The sequence below is a fragment of the Spermophilus citellus genome, assembly GCF_964194105.1.
Source record: "Spermophilus citellus genome assembly, chromosome: 7".
In the NCBI taxonomy this organism is placed as follows: Eukaryota; Metazoa; Chordata; class Mammalia; order Rodentia; family Sciuridae; genus Spermophilus; species Spermophilus citellus.
Window position 1 is genome coordinate 62,786,917 of NC_138188.1, and position 18,290 is coordinate 62,805,206.

At 34.6% G+C, this 18,290-nt stretch overlaps 1 protein-coding gene across 1 annotated transcript in view; it reads right to left on the reverse strand.

Annotated features, from left to right (window-relative positions):
* Positions 1-18,290, reverse strand: part of ZBBX (zinc finger B-box domain containing) — a gene marked incomplete at both ends in the record, with an annotated part of 121,096 nt that overhangs the window by 63,407 nt on the left and 39,399 nt on the right. The window contains 3 exons of the mRNA XM_081301908.1: positions 501-621; positions 8,308-8,479; positions 13,361-13,519. Of these exons, the coding sequence (XP_081158034.1) occupies positions 501-621; positions 8,308-8,479; positions 13,361-13,519 (452 nt within the window). The remainder of the gene's footprint in view (positions 1-500; positions 622-8,307; positions 8,480-13,360; positions 13,520-18,290) is intronic.

Genomic DNA, 18,290 nt, shown 5'->3' on the forward strand with positions numbered 1-18,290 from the left:
TTAATTTTTAAACAATTTATGAAATGGTGTATTTGAAAATAGTCTTTTAAATAAATGCCTTTGGTTAATATTAATAAAATTATAGAATTAAAGTCCAAATAACTTAATAGTGTACTCTGAAAAGAGCTTCAGATATTTATGCTAATGTTAAAAAAAAAAAAACCTAACAGCAACATCTTTTCAAAGTAATCTTGTACTCACTGCACTACTTATTATTATTGCTATTATTCTTAAACTCTATGCTGTATTTGTGCCTTTTTCGCAAATATGCATTTCCATTTCTCAAGGTAAATTCTAAATAAAAAATGCATTATATACATACATATAATTAGAATTTTATTGGAACAGTAGAAACTTCATTATGATCTAATACTATTTTAAAATTATTTATGCAAATATAAAACACACATATAAAATTGCTACAGAAAGACATGTAACAAGCAAGAAACATAAATAACCTTTGTATATTCTAACAGCAATATTAAAAATTTAGAAAATACCTCCTGTGCTTTTTGAGCCATAATTTTTCCATATAGGATAGACTATCTTCTTTAAATTCAATATTAAGTGGTTCTCTCCAAATTTTTAGAGTAGTTTGTACTTCACATTCTTCCAATGAATCTACAAAAATAAAAGCAATGTGCATAATTAATGCAACCAAATTTTTAAATCACTATATCTTTCCCTCTCTTAGGATGTAAATTCATCATTTTTAGGGAAAAAGGACCTTACCTAATCTGCTTTGATATTTATCTACATAGTCAATAGTTTAAGGCATATGGTGTGAAAGTGTTAAACATTGTTATTTAAAAAATTACTGTACAGACTATTTTCTTCAATAATCCCTTAAAAAGAAAGAATCTTGATCACAAGACTTTTAAAAGAAACTAACTCTTTAAAATGAGGAAGATAAACACAGATACATTGTACATTCTACACACACTAAATATATCATAGTCACTGTCAATAATATTTACATATTATGAGAAATAGGAAATAAATAATTCACAACGACACCTGGAGGAGACAACCATCCTCGTGAATTTATACTATACAGTAATTTACTTTCAGATGCTTAACTTATTTCTGAAGTAGTACTAAACCAAAAATTACTATTCAGAGCTTTTGAAAACTGAAGAAGTTTTCTGGGGATGAAAATGGTGGAGAAGTCCAAGATTACTAGTCTCTCCATCCTCCTAGCGATTGCCTCTCTCCAGGCTTGAATATTATATGGGGTAAAACGTAGGAAGAGAAGAGAGGGAAATAGTAAGATGGAAGAAAATATATTTCTAAATATATTTCTTCTAAAACTAGAAGGTAGTCCCAATCTCATACTATAGATTATAATGATTAGTTTCCAGAAATAGCCAAATGCCAGCAATAGAAATAGACCAAAAGAATGTAAGCTACCCAAATTCTACTTTTTTTTCCCAAGGAGTACAGCAGTGTTAAAGAAACCCATGAAGGAAGTTCTGAAAAACACCAATCAGAATCCACCAAACTTAAAGAGCAAGAGTTAAGAAGAATATGAGCCAGTCAGGGGAAAGGAGATGCCTCACTGTGAGGCCCCGTTTCCATGGTAAAGCAAAAGGATTTTTGGCCTGAGAGCCTGAGAGCCAAAAGAAAAAGAAAGCAAGACAGAGAGAGGGGGAGTGAAAGAAGAAAGAAAGGGAGGGAATAAGCTTTTGAAATGAAATCAAGCTAGAAATCAATAACACGAAAACTTGGATATTTAAAGCTCACTACTAAGTTGAATAGCGAAGGAACACATAAAAAGATGCACAGTGTCATCTATAGTGAGAGCTACACAAATGAAGCATACGATATTGTCTCTATCAGATTGGCAAAAATGTTTTAACCCAGCACTTCCCATGTTGTTGATAATGGAAAGTGATCAAAACATTTCAGGTGGGAGCACAATACTTTGCAAAATAATTCAGCTTTAGCTGTAGCAAAGTGGCGGGCATGCACAGTGATGGCCCCATTATTTCCCTCCCAGGGATGGACATCCCTAGATGTCTGTGAAGAGAAGAACTGTGCAAGAAAATTCATAACAGCACCATTTGTCCTGGAAAAAAACAGGAAAAAGTCCCAAATAATCATCAACATTCAAACAGGAAAGAGCACTGTATATTCATATCATGGTACACACTAAAGCAGTGAAAATGAAAGAAATACAACTATGCACATCGTCATGGTTGATAATCTCAGTAGCACAAGACTGAGTGAAATAAGAAAATCAAAAGAACACTTACACCATAATTCCTTTTACCTAATGTTCAAAGACAGGCAAGATTAACATATTTGTAATTAACTTGTGGGGAGTGAAAGCAATCAGAAATCACAAAACTCATGTTAGTGATGACATTAGAAAAGAAGGAAGAGGATGGGGAAAGAAAAAGGTAGTCCAGGGGAATGATCATGGTTTTTTAACCTCGTGGAAGATTCACAGGCAGTTACAATTTTTTGTTCATCAACTATAAATTTTATGTAGGCTCTTTTTTATCTATTTGATATATAAAACCTATCATGAGAAGAAAAACATCTACATATATACACAACACATACGCTCTTATCATCAATCACATATACATAATATTCTGGGGCCAAAGAAAATTATGTTGTATCAAAACAAGCCCTCATCTTGATTTCTCCACAGAAACCATACTGCTGATTTCATTTTCTTAGTGAAGGCATTATCCTTCACTGGTTTTTCTAACACATACCAGTCTTCCTCCTATACGTGCACCATGCTTCATCTTCTTCACGGGCTTGTCTTTCTCTCCCAGGCCCCTGATGCAATTCCTCTCTGAGTCTTGTGCTACAATACTCTCCCTTCCTCTGTAAGGTCAACTGTGCACACTTTCCTTCAGCTCCATGAGCACCAGATACTCCATCACATATCCCTTGTCCAAGCTATTTTCTGTCCCCATTTTTCAGCCCATTTTCTAGGTCATAACTCAATTTCTTGCTCTCTTAGAAAGCATTTTTATATCTATTTGTACCAGGACTGGAGCATGGCTAGAAAAAGAATACTTAAAAGGGTCATTTAGAGGATCAAATGAAGGGACCAACTTACAATTAAGTGGTAAAGTTAAGGGAATAAGTGATGTTGAAAGACTCAGATACTAAAAATATAGTGGAGATCTGGTATCAACTCTATGTTTGAAGGGAAAAAGAAAGAGAACCATTAGGAAACAAACAAACATTGAGAGCAATGCCTATGTAAAAGACCATCTGAGAAGTGTTTATAAGGACAGGATGTAACCGCTATAAAGCCACAGCACACCCACAAGAGGGTGAACCAATACTTCCCCCTCTCTGTTCCCACCCTCCAATATCCTCTTAGTGTCTCCAATTGGCCAAACCCAACTGGAAGCCAGAGAGCAAGGCCAGCTTCTGGAGCACAGAGTAAAGCAGAAAAGGCCAAGAATGGATTTTGAGGGAATTTCTCAGAATGGCCACATAGTCTACCTCTTTTCCATTTAAGCATACATTTGTCTCTCCACACTTTTTTTTTTTAAAGAAAAATATTCATTGAAACCTAGAGAAAACAAGTTCTATAACTGTTGGGCATCATAAGGAGATCTCAATTTAGTTAATGCTCCTAACTAAATCCTACATTATGTTTGGCACCACTAATACACTTTATATAAAGTAGCAAGCAAAGGGGTGATTAAAAAGACAATTATTCAACACAATACTGAGCTGCTATGGTCGCCATTTTTGTAGGTGATTTTGAAGACCAAATTGATTTAATTATAATAGCTTCTTTCCTCCATCACCTTTTCCAAGTTCATCTTACTATTTTAAAGCTTGGTATAGTAACCCAAATATTTATTCTCAAAGGACACAAGGCCATATAAGCCCTCTCTTCACTGGGTTTACAGTTTCCCATTGAACCTTCTTATTGTACAAAGAACCCTAATCCATGCCACAGCGAACTCCTGGGTTCCAGGTACAGTCCATTTTCTCTTGGTTGTATAGCAGCAGCACAGTGGTTTCTTTGGTAATTGTGCTCAGCAGACAAGCGCAGTATAGTGACCCTTTTAGTGACCAGTATAGTGATTTTTAATTCAGTGATGACTAGCCCCAAAGACCAGGAGTAGTCTCAGCTTCTGATTTAATAGAAGCATGATGAGATTTATGGAATATACACCCCCTATAGGAAAACCTACCCGACCTCATGAGATGTGGTCTCCCAGCCGGAACTATAATGAACCTTCAATAGGCCATTCCATGAAACTATCAAGCCAGCTGCTTCTGAATAATGTGACACTTGGCAAGTTCATGGGTATTAACTAGAACTCTTATAATAGAATCAGTCCCATGGTCTGAGGCAATGTTGTATGGGGATACCATGGTGATAAAGAAGCCTCCTGTTGATAGACACATTGTAATCAGAGAAAGCAAATCCATATCTAAAATATGCAGTTTTCACATGAGGACAAATCACTGACCTGTCATGACTGATCATCCTATAACAGACACTTCCTACTCAATAGCTCCTCTTAGCACCATGCCACCAATCCAACATGCAAGCATCATCTGTGTGCACTATCAAGGTCTTTTCAGACTACATAATGCTAGAAAGCAGGAGAGTTATGTGGGTGGGAGTGAGATTCAAAGGACATACTTTTACCTCTGCCACATGGGAAAAAATTTTATTTCTGATTATCTATTTAGTTATAAATAGAAAACAATACATTTACTAGGCCAGGAATCAGCAAACGAGACCCTACTGTTTTCTTGTAGCACAATGTCTGTGTTCATAAATAGAGTTTGACTGGAACACAGCCACACTTGTTCATTCATGCGTTACTTAGCTACTCAATGGCAAGGTTGAGTAGCTAAGTAACTGACTGCCCTGCTCACAGGAAGAGTTTATGCTCTGAGGAAGTTCAGTGGCTGTTCCCCAGTCAGAGAATATGCTGTTTTTCTCCAGTAAAGGCACAGAATCCAAAAAGCAATTGTTATTGGTATTCTCATCATCTGACCAAGTTGGCATTTACCCAAACCATTGGCTTTTGCACCAAGTAAGCAAGTTACATGTGAAAAATTGCTATAAAGCAGAATTTATGCATCTTACAAATATCTGATAATGACATTAAACTCTGCAATTCCCAGAAACCTAGTATTGCTTCAGGAATTTAGTATGGAATATTAGGGTGGGGAAGAGATTCTAGGATTTTCTGCTTATATACTACTATAACAATCTTCAAGCCACAGGTCAATGTAGGGATTCTTTCCATTACTATACACCCCCAATATAAATTCAGTTCTAGAAAAATAGCCATATAATAGGTTCACACTCCTAACTCCTAACTCCTCTATGAGATAGAATCAGGATAAAACTCCTCTACCACCTCATCTTCTTAAGCCTTCAACACCAACAGGTGGACTATGGTAGCACATAGGTCCTCAGGAGAAAGTGTCAATTCAAAATGATCCCTTTGATTTTCTGTGCATTACCTTTCTTTACTGCACACTAATCCTGGTAAGTAGCCATAAGTTCAACTAGTAGGATCTTAGAGTAAGATATAGAGCATACATTATGGCTACATTTCAGGCTACCTTAGGGACCCAGCTTCTTCCTCAGTTAAGGGGTTCCAGATCTGTGGACTGGTTTAGGTCTGGTGGCATGATAAAATTGAACTAATATGGTGACCCAAGTTATATCTCTGCATATCAGAAAGAAATTTTCTTCTTTACAGTATAAAACTGTAGGCTATATGACTTTTCCATTTTAATATGCCCCAATTGGCAACTGAAATCTCTTTGAATTGAAATATTCTAATAATTATTGTTTGCTGCCCAATGTTTTGATAATTTCCAGCAGAATTTCCATAACTTTATGACAACACCTGGTCTCTACCATTTTCCATGTTTCCATTATGTCTTTGCAACCAGGCAACACAATTCTATAGAAGCATATCCCTCCTCACTCATCTTCAGCCTATGGAGGCAAGCCACAGCAAACTTTCCTAGGGGATCATGGTGCTTACTGACCTGTTAATTGAAAGATGGTCTTCTCATTTTCATAGGGTTTAGTTAAGGGACACCTGAGAAGGTTGCACATTATCAACCGCAACATTCCATCTCCCAGAGCCAAAAGTCTTCCTTCCCCTACCCAAATCTCTATTGTAAAATCAAGTCCATACTTCAACTGATCAACCTGGTAGATTATCAATGTCACTCCTTAAGTGCCAACATATTAAACCCAAATCCTGTGTAAGCACATCTATATTTGATAAATCCAACCTGATAAAATCATACTTTTTATCTACAGAAGTTGTGCTTCTTTCACTCAGTGAAGGCAATGGCAGAGCACTTCTCCTTCCAAGTTATGCTGATCATTTGATGGATTCTTTGACTTCCCTGTATGCCATATGTTCCAGAATAGGAAGTGACTGAGTGTGGATACTACTTTTCCCCCAGTATATGGTATGTACTCAATATTTGCTCTAAAATTTAAAACATTACTGTACTCAAAATAATAAAAAACAAAGAATACTCAAAAGCAATAAAAAACACAAAGAATACTCAAAAGTAATTTAAAAACAAAGAATAAAAAATTGTTATTGACAAAAAAATGACTAATAATTATTTCACAAATGATAATGGGAGCCAGAGAAATGATCATCTATTGTCTATCAAACTGAATAAAGTTAAAGAATCCAAAAATACAGAGAAAGAGATAGCCATACACTCTCAGTGAGACTATAACTAACAGTAATCTTTTAGAGGAGAATGAGACAAGAATTGTCAAAATTTAATAAAACAGGTCACCACTGAAATGACATTTGTACATTTACAAATTTATTTTAAGTAATTTTGTAAGTGCACAAATAGCTAAGATGACCATCGTAACTTCTTTTATAATACTGAGAGAAACAAAATATTTATCAGCAAAGATCTGGATAAATCATGACATATAAAGTATTATGCAATAGTTATGAATGATGATGAGTATCTCTATGAAGTTACCCATGACATAATCACTAATTGTGATATAACTTCATGGCAAGCTAACTAATAGTATATATAGTTGAACCATATTTTTTCTCCTGAGTGTGTGCATGTGTATGAGTGCACAACTGTGTCTATTAAAAAATCATGTGCCCAAAGTTATTTTTGATTCTCTGTAGGTGGAGGAGGATTGAGCTAATTTCATTTAGTTTTGGTAAATTTTTGTTATAATCAAATTTTTGAAATTAATTATTGTTTTATTGTAATCATGAAGTTATTTCCATTATGGAAATCAACATTTGTTCATGGTTTTGCTTCTGATCTGGAAATTTTTCAACTCCATCCTGATGTTATTTTAAACACTATGTCTTTCAATAAATAAAAAGGTATTTCTATTTACAAAAATAAAGCACAAAATTAACATGCTCAAGGGAATCAAGGTACATACTACTAAGAAGAAAGCATACAAATGAAGTCTTAAAATAGTAATTAAATTGAGGAAATGTAGAAAAAATGTTTGAAGGGGAAAGCATTAGTGAAAACTCCAATCATGAGTGAGAAGATGGTGTGTGACGCATGGGAATTAGGAATTACATTACAGAATAAAGGGGAATAATCAGGAAAAGAATGAAATACAAACAGTAAACTGAATGTCTCTATCAAGAAAGATATAGGAATGAAATTTATTGCCTAACATTTTACATTCAATGAAAAAATCAGCTATCAGATACCGCAAAATTCTGAGTAATAAAATTAATCAACTGAATATTTAAGCATTTGATTTTTATTAAGTGACATTGAAAAACACAAAGCAGAGATACTATATGCTTCATTTATATAAATCTTTAATGTCTAGAATATGGAATTGGAGATCATTAAGAAAACATAAAAACAATATAGTTCTTTAAAAAGAAAAAAAATCAAACTTTTCCCCTTAAGTTTACAATCGATCTAGTACTCATATTTTTTGATATAAATATAAAAATTATTCTCTATTTTACAGATTCTTTCATTTTACATGTTGCAATTGTAGTTGAAAAATGGAATAGTTGTCCTAAAACAATATCCTGCTAGGAGATAAAAAGCTGAAAGAATCCAATACTCCATTCATTTGACAGTCTGAATTTACACAGAAAACACATGCAAATCACCCCCAGTGCCTAATTCAGAGTCTATAAATAGCTAAGCACTCACCAATGATCACACAATGCCTATTCCCTTGAAGAATTGTAGCAAACTCCTTTGTTTATAGACTTTAAACATTGCTTTTTTATTCACAAAGAATGGAGATGAAGTCATCTTTATTTTTGAATATGCATGTCATAATAATAGCCGTACCTGGTTTTGCTGCATTTAAGTTCTGTTTTGTCTTATCATCAGGATCTCCAGTTCTCCATTGACTTAACACTTCCTGAAAGGACTGGGCAGAAGCTTCTTCATCGAATGACCCTTCACACAAGAGCCTATCTCTCGGATTTGTGCACTCAGCTCTTTTTGTTGTAATTTCTACCTAAACCAATTAAAAATGAATCCAAGTTTGCTTTATTAAATTTCCTTAATCTTAAAATACAGGTAATACTAATTATTACTCAATAAGACATTTTAACTGGGGACAAAATGGTTTTAAGTCATGCTTATTTATAAGTCTTATTGCTATTTTTAAGCTTTATTAACAATTATAAAAGTTCTCTTCTGAAATTATTAAAACAAAAACCTGCAGACTCTATGACTTGTCATTATTATGCCCCATTTGCCGTTGCCCTCCCTCCCAACCTGCAACAGCCTTGTATGACTTCTCCAATCTCCTGCTCCCTGCAACCTTCCCACATCAGAAAGAGCAGGCTTGTTTGCAAATTTGTTTGCTTGGAGTGTAAATTCGATCACATCACTCCTAGGCTCAAAACCCTTCTGTTGACTTTCTATGCATAAGGCCCTACATGACCTTGGACTTCCCTGCTTTGCATTTCACTTCCTTGTGTTCTTTTTTCATACTGCTCCAGCTAACCTCTTCTTGCAGTCCTGGGAAAGTAGGAATGAGACTCCTCACATCTCCACACAGGCTTTCCCCTCATTTCCTTTCAGTTTGCTCAAATATCACCCTCAGAGAGTTCTTCCCTGATGATTCCCAAATAATGACTATCTTCCCCCCTCACTTCATAATGCTTAACTGTTTTAATTTTCTCCTCACAACTTATCTGTGTGTGAATTCATTCTACATATTTAGTGCTTATCTCTCTCCATTAGAATATAATCAGACTGAGGATTTTGTCTTTTCCTTGGTGTCAAGGGTATGGTACCTGGAAATAAATAGGTGCTCATTAAAAGTTAATGAAATGAATAAATAAGTTCATCACTGTATATGAAACACTGTGTGCTTCTCAGCTTAATGATGGTAGGGAGATTAATTCAGTATAAAACACAGATCTACTCTGAACTCAGAAGAAATGAAAGTAGAATTTTGCAGTTATATAGTGAGCTGAAAAAAATTAAATTTCCTAATAGCCAAATTAGGAAATTTAAGCAAAATAAAATCCACAAAACAGCTGAATTACCAAATATGGATTGCCCACGCTAATCAAATTGTTAAATCTCCATTGTTCGTCTTTTAGACACAAAAGTGGAAATCTCTATGTTCAACCCTTAATTGAAAAACAAGCACGCAAATTATTGGAGTACAACTGAAAGTATATTATTAAAGATGTTCACAAGAACTTTTAAATATAAGCAAAAACCATCTGAGAATCCATCAGACACTAGACGCTAGACCACAAAAACACAAGTTAATAAGTCCACAATAGAAATAAGTGCAAGGGTAAAGAATAACTTAGAGGAAGTGACGTCTGAACTGGGTTTCCAAAAATAAAATAAGAATTACGTTATCAAAGACTCAAGGGCAGTATTTCAGAAAGAGGGAAAGGTATATATGCAAAGAAATGGATTCAAACAGCATTGTGGCATAGAACTAGAAATAGTTTGTGTTGATATGGCAAAAATGGAGGATGAGAAAAAATATCAAGGGTAGAAATATGAGCAGGAGCAGATCATGAAAATCCTTCTTACAGTACAAAGTTGGAGGTAAATGTGTTACACATGTAAAAACCACAGAAAAGCTCCACACAGTAGTGTAGGAAAGAGAATTGGGGAATAGTAAGTTTGGATGCAGGGAAACCACTTAAAATGTTACAGCCATGTGGTCATATAAATGAACATTATAACTGCAGAAACCTCTTTACCAAGGAATATAAGGACTTTATTATATTGACATATGCATACAAGCAAAAAAAAATTTCAAAATTGTATTTTATATTTTAGGTTATACTGGAAAAAACTGAAATACAATAAATGTTGATCAGTGGAAGATAGATTTTAGAATGCCATTTAAGCATTTTATGGCTACTACATAAAATGAGAAAGCAACAGAATATTTATATGCATACAAAAGCTATACTGTTAAATGAATAAAAACACGTTTGCAGAGCAATATGCAAATATATTAACATTGGTATAAAGGAACACACACACACCAAAAAAAAAAAAAACATAAAAATATTGATTGACTCTAGAAAGGAAGAAAATAAAATGTATTTTCTAATCTATAAAACTTTTGTTCCTTTTAGAAAAAGTTAATTTCAGTATCTGTAATGGCAACAAATAGTTTTTAGAGGGCAGACATCTGCAAGCCAGGAAGAAAGTCCTTACCAGGACTACCAGAACTGTGAGAAAACAAATTTTGTTGCATAAGTCATTCAGCCTGTGATATTTTTATAGCATCCTGAATAGACTACAATAGTAACTGATTGGATATATAAGGAAAAAGAGAAAGGACTGCTGAATATCATTTCTTTTTTACCTTAGAAATCTAGATATGGTACCATCAATTAGTAACATCTATAGATTTGCCAATAAAGGGTATGAGTTTAGCCTGGAGATACTGAGTTTCAGGAATCTGTGGGAAGGTGCTTATAGGTACCCAATAAACAATCTATTAGTCTGCTGCTCTAATAAAGAGGCCCTGAAGACTCAGTGGCATGATATGAAATGGTTTGAGTATGTAGTGATTCTTGTGGCTCTCCAGAGCAGCTCCCTCCCAAGCAATGAATAAGATATGTAAGATATCAGAGATGTAAGACAATGAATCAATAAATTAATTGCATCTTTGAGCTATGTCACTGGAATACCTGTCTTCCACATAGCAGGAGCTTTGTACATTGGCTCTTCAATGCTTCAGCTTAGAACTGTCCTACATCACTTCCACTGAGACCCTGCCCAATTCTAAAAGGCTAGGAAATTTGAAGGAACAAATGGATATCTAATGCTATACATTCATTACATCAAGGTATTTCTGTAATATATTTTAATATTCCCACATTTCAGAAGAGAAAACAAAGGATCAAAATAAACTAAGTAAATTGCCCAATATTTAAAATCTAAAAGAAAACAAGCATTAGTATCTTGAACTCAGGTTTCAGCCTCTAAAATGTATTTCATGAGGTCATCTCTTTCCAAATATACACCATTGACTTGAATCCATTTAGAAAGCTATGAAACAGCAGACCTTGGCAATAGTTTGATTCTTCCAGCCATTAGAATTGCTTAGGAGTGCTAATTAAAAATCAGATTACTGATCCCTAACCCATAAATAATAAGTTAATAAAAAATGGGGCAGCAGATCAAAAAAATGCACATTTTTTTAACAAACTCATGCAATGCTCCTGATTCTTACTACAATTTGAAAACACTGCTCTTCAGCAAAAAGAAATGTCAAGCCTCAGAGAGGGTTACCTTTCAGTGTAAGTGTTGTACACAGGTGCACACCTGAATGTCTTTAGCAGCAGCTTCCAATGAATCATGCTCATCAGATAACTGAGGAGCTACTAAGACAACACATACGACTCTCCCACAAAAATGCTGAACTCAGCCATGTGTATTTCTTTAATGTTTTTCCAGTTGATTTTATTATACACCCCTGGGGGGAGGGGGTTTGCGGGAAAACACTGAGTTGATGGTTTGTAATCTAAGACAAGAGGCAGAGAGTCTGTAGGGCATATATAATTACCTATGGAGAAATGAAGCAACATTTACCATAATGATTATGAACACAAAGCAGTCCACTTCCCAGCTTTCTTATAGACCTAGTTACTTAACCTGTCTCTAAAATTTATCCTCTGATGAACAGAGGTAATATTATCACAGAAGAGATATGGTGATTCTGATGATTACATAAGATAAGGCAGGTAAAGCATTAAGCAGCATGCCTAACACAAAGTGATCAAAAAATGTTAGCTGCTGACTTAACTGTCACTATTGTGCTTGATAGGAAAAATTAAATAAAATGGCAAGAACAAAGGAGAAACTCTTTAAACTATAGCCTCTATGGAGTGGTTGAAAACAGGTAATTTGGAGTCAGAAGCTCTGAGCTGAACCTGAGTTCCCCTTATCAGTGATACCTGGGGCAAGTTATAAAACTTCTTCTTTGCCACTATTTTTTTTATTTGAAAAAGGGAATAATTACAAAAAGGCAAAAATATAGATATATATAAGGTATTTAGGGCAGCATCTAGTCTATAATACAATATTATTATTAGGTTGTAACTCATTCAGCGATTCTCTAACAAATATCCTTGGCAGTTCTATCAGAAAGCAAAATCTATGGAAACACCCCAATTTTCTCGGAAAATTCAAGAATAGTTCACCTGATAGAAATGGTCCTACCAGCACAGAGTGCATTTCCTCTTATATTCTATGAAAATGCATTTGAAATTTCACAGACTTAAGTTCAACACAGACCTGGTTACCAGATCACAAACTGTGCGACTGGCCAAGTTACAGTTTCTGCACTATAGGAAAGGAGTGAGTGACATCTAAAAGAAGAAGTCTTATATAACACAGATCAAAATTTGAAGTGTGTTTCTTGCTAAAGAGTCAATATAATCTATTATAAAAATGTAGACAGGAGTTGATAAAAGCTTGCCTAGTATATCATAGGATCCATAGTCTTTCTGAGTAACTGTGAGAATTGGCATAAATCTAGTTTTCAAAATCTAAAATTGCCTGACACCTAAAGTGCTTGGCAAGGTTTTATGTTGTTAGCCTCTCTGAAATCCTGACTAATATAAAATTTGTTATACTGCATTGTGGTTTTTGTTTTCTCCAAATACATATTCAATTCCTAATATGGTAGAAATGTTTGGATCAATTTCCAAAACGAATCCAAGAAATCTCCTTGATTATGTTTTTATTGTCAAGATGCATTTAATTAATTAAAAGCAAAACCATATTAAATAACAATGTGATATAATCTCCAAAACACCACAACTCTAGTTAATATATGAGTGGCAGTCTCCATGGTTATGCGGGACAAAAATGTCCTATTATCTTTTCTTTGGCTTACCTCAGAGTTGCTCCCCTGCAGGACTAGAGACTTGGATTTCTGATGACTTTTACTCGTGTCTTTTATAGAATTATTTCCCACTTTGGGTTCATCTGGATTAACTTCCTTTATAAATCGATGAGCAACATCCAATACACTGGATAATATCTGAGATTTTGCCTATTTAAAAAGGAACAAAATATGACTTAAAGAGACTAATATGTCAGCATAAGTAACTTTTTAACACTAAATCAAAATTTCTGCATTATGATTCATAATACCCAGTAAGTTTTAATTAATATTTTAAAAGACAAACTGACATTTTTAGCAATCATTATAATAGTGACAGCTGCCATATACTGAGGGCGCGGATGTGGACTCATCCTATTCTAAGCATTTTTAAAACTATATTATTTAATCCTTGAGGCAACTCTAAACCATAACTATTTTTATCTATTTTAGGGACAAAGAAACTAGAGCTCAGAGAGTTTTAATAACCAGCCCTTGGTCACATGGTGAGTGGGTGGCAGAGCTGGGAAATGACCCCAGGTGTCTATAATTCTAATGACTCATAGCCTTTCCACTATGCCAATCCCAAATAGATAAGGTGTGTTATTTTGTGCATATCGCAGCTAGAGAACTAAATATATCTTATCTAGTAGGAGCCTGAATAAGCAGTAATGAGTTTTCCTTGGTGATAAAATATCTTTAGAAATTATACACTATTCAAAAGTGCACATCAGGAAGTGCCTCTATCTGCAGTTTCCTAGTTAACTCCAAATTGTTCCTCATTTCATGCCTCTGCTCATGAGGTTCACTTACAGGAAAGCTTTCTCTCCTCCATCCTCATCTTTGCCTGGAAGACTCTTACTTTTCCTTCTGGAATCATTTCAAGTTCCTCCCACAGGTCTAGAAACCCTTCCCTAAATGTTCCTCCTCCCCAGTTTTAGGTTTCCACCCTCATTATAGCTGTAAATCCCTGAACAGCTCTGTACCAACCCTCATGATGTGCCTTTCCATCATCTTTTGGTATGTCACACCATATAAGTTCATATATAAGTTCACAAAAAGAAAAGCAATGTTTTTTAAAACTTTATATGTGTATCACAAAATAGTAAAAAGTATGGTGTGGACAGAGGGAGAAGAACTATAGAATTAAAAACAAATAATTGAGAAAAGAAATTAAAAAAAAAAAAAAAAAAAGACTTTGGGCATGCTTCCAGAGAAGCTGACCAGGAAAAGGAAATTCTTGGAAAGGTCTTTTTCTCTGAAAGGTCTCCTCTCGGCAATTATGCTAGTCTGCTCGGGACACCTCCAGACCCCTTCTGATCTCAAACTAAATTCCCAGGGGAAGATTGAGGCTGTTCAGAGGCTCTAAGAGAACCTGGCATTAGGAAGACAAGAAATACATCTTACTTCTTAGCAAATGTCTGCAAGGCAGAGGAAAAATTCATCAGGGATCAGAAATAATTATTTTGTACTCTCCCATAGAAATACTCTCAAAATTTTCATCTAGTTACCAATTTAAATAGCTACAATTACACTGAAACTATCCAGTTAAAACCTTCTGTAACTCTATTAGGATTCATGCCATCTAATTCTGGAATAAATTTGGTGAACATCAAATTAACTGGTGTTATTTCACACTGAATTAATGAATTACCTATGAAAATCTGACAAATTTGACCTATTCACATATACTGCTCTCAGTATTGTGGTATTTGCTCAAAAATGTTCCAGTGATTATCAAAAAAAATATATATAGATCTATATAGTCCTCATTTTTACAGAATTTCAATCCAGTGCTAATGCTCCAGGCTTCCAGAAATATCTACATATTAACCAATATTTTTAAAACACAGTAATCCATATAAGCTTAATTTTAAATCGCCTAAAATAAAGATCTGTCGATTTCAAAAATATTTAAGATGTCTAAATTTCATTTTATTTGTAAAACCCAAAGCAATAGTATTAATGTTACATAAAATTACCAAGATAAAATTATCAAATATATATTTTTAAATAGCACAAACCAAAAGATTGGTCCTGTCTTAAAGTGAATCCTGCTCTCAATACTCTAATAATTTTTAGGTAACAATACTCAATACTCTAATAATTTTTAGCAAAAGTCAGTTCTCCTGCTAAAAAGAGGATAAACATATGGGTAATTGGTAAAATTTAATTTTATATCTGAATATCTGAAAGTCTTATAATTTGGCAAATAACTAAAAAAAAAATAAAATCCAGTTAATGGGAATATTCTTTCCTAGAACATCATATACATTTAAATGTAATTTTCTCCTTCGAAGACTGTGTGTGCATACTTTTTTCTCTTAATTTTAAAATATTCATACAAGGAGAGGGGGCTGACATTTATGATCCCTATTAAATACACAAGGACTGGGAAGTTCAGAAGACCTAGGTCAATGTCAAATGGCTGCAGAATCTTGGGGCTTGAATTAGAATAAATCTTCTTATAACCGAACTTTTTCTTTAGCATTCTCATTAACCTTCATGACACAGAAAAATGTAGTTTACCTTTGGTTTCCTGAAACCAGACATGTTACATTTTTTGTCTAACAGATTTAAACATTGTTCAGTACTTTAAAAAAATAAAACTTCATAAAACTGTTATTCTGTATGGGATACCCTATGCAAAAATTAGACAGTTTGGGTTCTTCTTCTTAATTTATTTTCACCTGTCCATTTTTATATTTGACCAGATATGAAAAAATAAATTATAGTCCCCCATATTAAAATGTAGGAAATAGATGTTTCTCCCAATTTATAAAAGGTAATTCCCATGGAGAATTACTGTCAGCCATTGGGGACACTGTCCCAAAAGTTTCTGTCTCTATTTAAAAGGACACATACAAATTTACAATACAAAACACAATACCTTTCACTCAGTAATATAACTATCATTTTAAGTAATAAGTAACCAATGAACAAGAATGTAAAGATATTATTGCAATATTTAAAATAGATAAAAGATTATATTAAGTATAACACAATGCCATATATTAACAAAATGCTTTTGAATTTTAAAACTCAAAGACATTTTTCTTCTCATCTTCTAAATGTGAAAATTTAAATATAGCAATACTACTAGGCAGCAATAGGAGGAGACTGAAAGTATATAAAATTAACTGTGCAACTACTCTACATATTTAAAAAAGTGTTTTAAAATCAAATCAAAACAGGTTTCAGGGCATATAGTAAATCATGTATTTCACTGTAGGATAGAAACTTAAACTAGAGCCAAAGAATATGATTTACTGCAAGTATTTCCAGATTTCCCCACATCCTTCACTACACTGTGTGATGGTAGGGTTTCATCTGGTAACTGTTCTAAAATTCTTACTGAACTTTTTTTTTTTCCCTAGAATGATATTATCTTTCAAATTACACTCTAGAAGAATTCATCACTCTGACAATGTATCATTAATCAAAGTAAAGAGTATAGCATTTTGGAATGGATGGCACCTTGTAAAAGTTAAGGTCCAAGAGCAAAAGTTTCAGTTTGGTTAGAAAAATGATGTACTTTATGGTAGTGTCAGTGTTTCAGAACTGTAACTACCATCATCATCCAAATTGCTAGCTATTCAGCAATAAATATTAATGATCCAATTGACATAGCCATACCTTCTTATGTGATCCAGAAGTTTCAGCTCAAAGAAGTTCACACATAGTTTACACCTATGTTACTTTGCAAGTTTGAAGAAAAGTGAGAATCTCTCCTTTTATATTGCTAACTTTCACCTACTTTCTAGTTGTAAAATTTTAGGAAAGATTTATTGCAAACACAGTCTTGCATTAAAAACTGAAGATTCTAGAGTCTGCAGAAGAACTGTTATATCATTTGACTTTTCTTGGCAAATAACTATAAAGATACACCCATACACACACACACACACACACACACACACACAGAGAGAGAGAGAGAGAGAGAGAGAGAGAGAGAGAGAAACAAATTGTCACAGAAGAACTTGAAAAACATTATAAACCTATTGGTGGCAGTGACTGTTGAATATGGTTGGGACTTTAATAGATGAAATCATTTGAAGAAGATCAAGTTACATATTAAATTTACCTATTAATAAGTAAAACTTAAAAAAATAAGTACAACTTTTATATGTTATGTATAGGTGAAAATAAATTTAAAATTTAAAACTTGACTTTAAAAAATTAACTTGATTTAAATTTTTTTCTTGTTTTTTTTTTAATAAATGTCAGCAGGATGCATTATAATTCTTGTTACACATATACAGCACAATTTTTCATATCTCTGGTTATTTATAAAATATGTTCACACCAATTCATGTCTTCATACATGTACTTTGGTAATGATGTCCATCACATTCCACCATCCTTGCTAACCCGCTGCCCCCTCCCCTGCCCTCCCACCCCCACCCCCACCCACCCCCACCCCACCCCCACCCCCACCCCACCCCCACCCCCACCCACCACCACCCCCCCCACCCCCACCCCCGGCCCTATCTAGAGTTCATCTATTCCTCCCATGCTCCCTACCTCCCTACCCCACTATGAGTCAGTCGTCTTATATCAGAGAAAACATTTGGTGCCGCAGTCTGGCTGGGCACAAAATCACGAGCCACTCACACCTTGTAGATTCAAACAGCAACTCTTTATTCTCGAACTGTCACCGGCACTCTACACACAGGTTCTGGGCAAAATCCATGTTCTGTGCAAAATTCACGTACTCCACCAGGCAACGAATCCCAAATACTTCTTGAATCCCAGGAGAACTCAACGGGAACTCAAGCAGTGGGCATGCCTGAGGCAGCAGGATACGCCCTATTCCCAGCAGGGTACACCTTAAACCTGGAACCGCCCTAAACCCAAGGAGCGGGATACTCCCTAATCCCAGCAGGATACACCCTAAACCTGGATCCGCCCTGGTCCTTGAGCAAGGTCACCTTACTCAAGC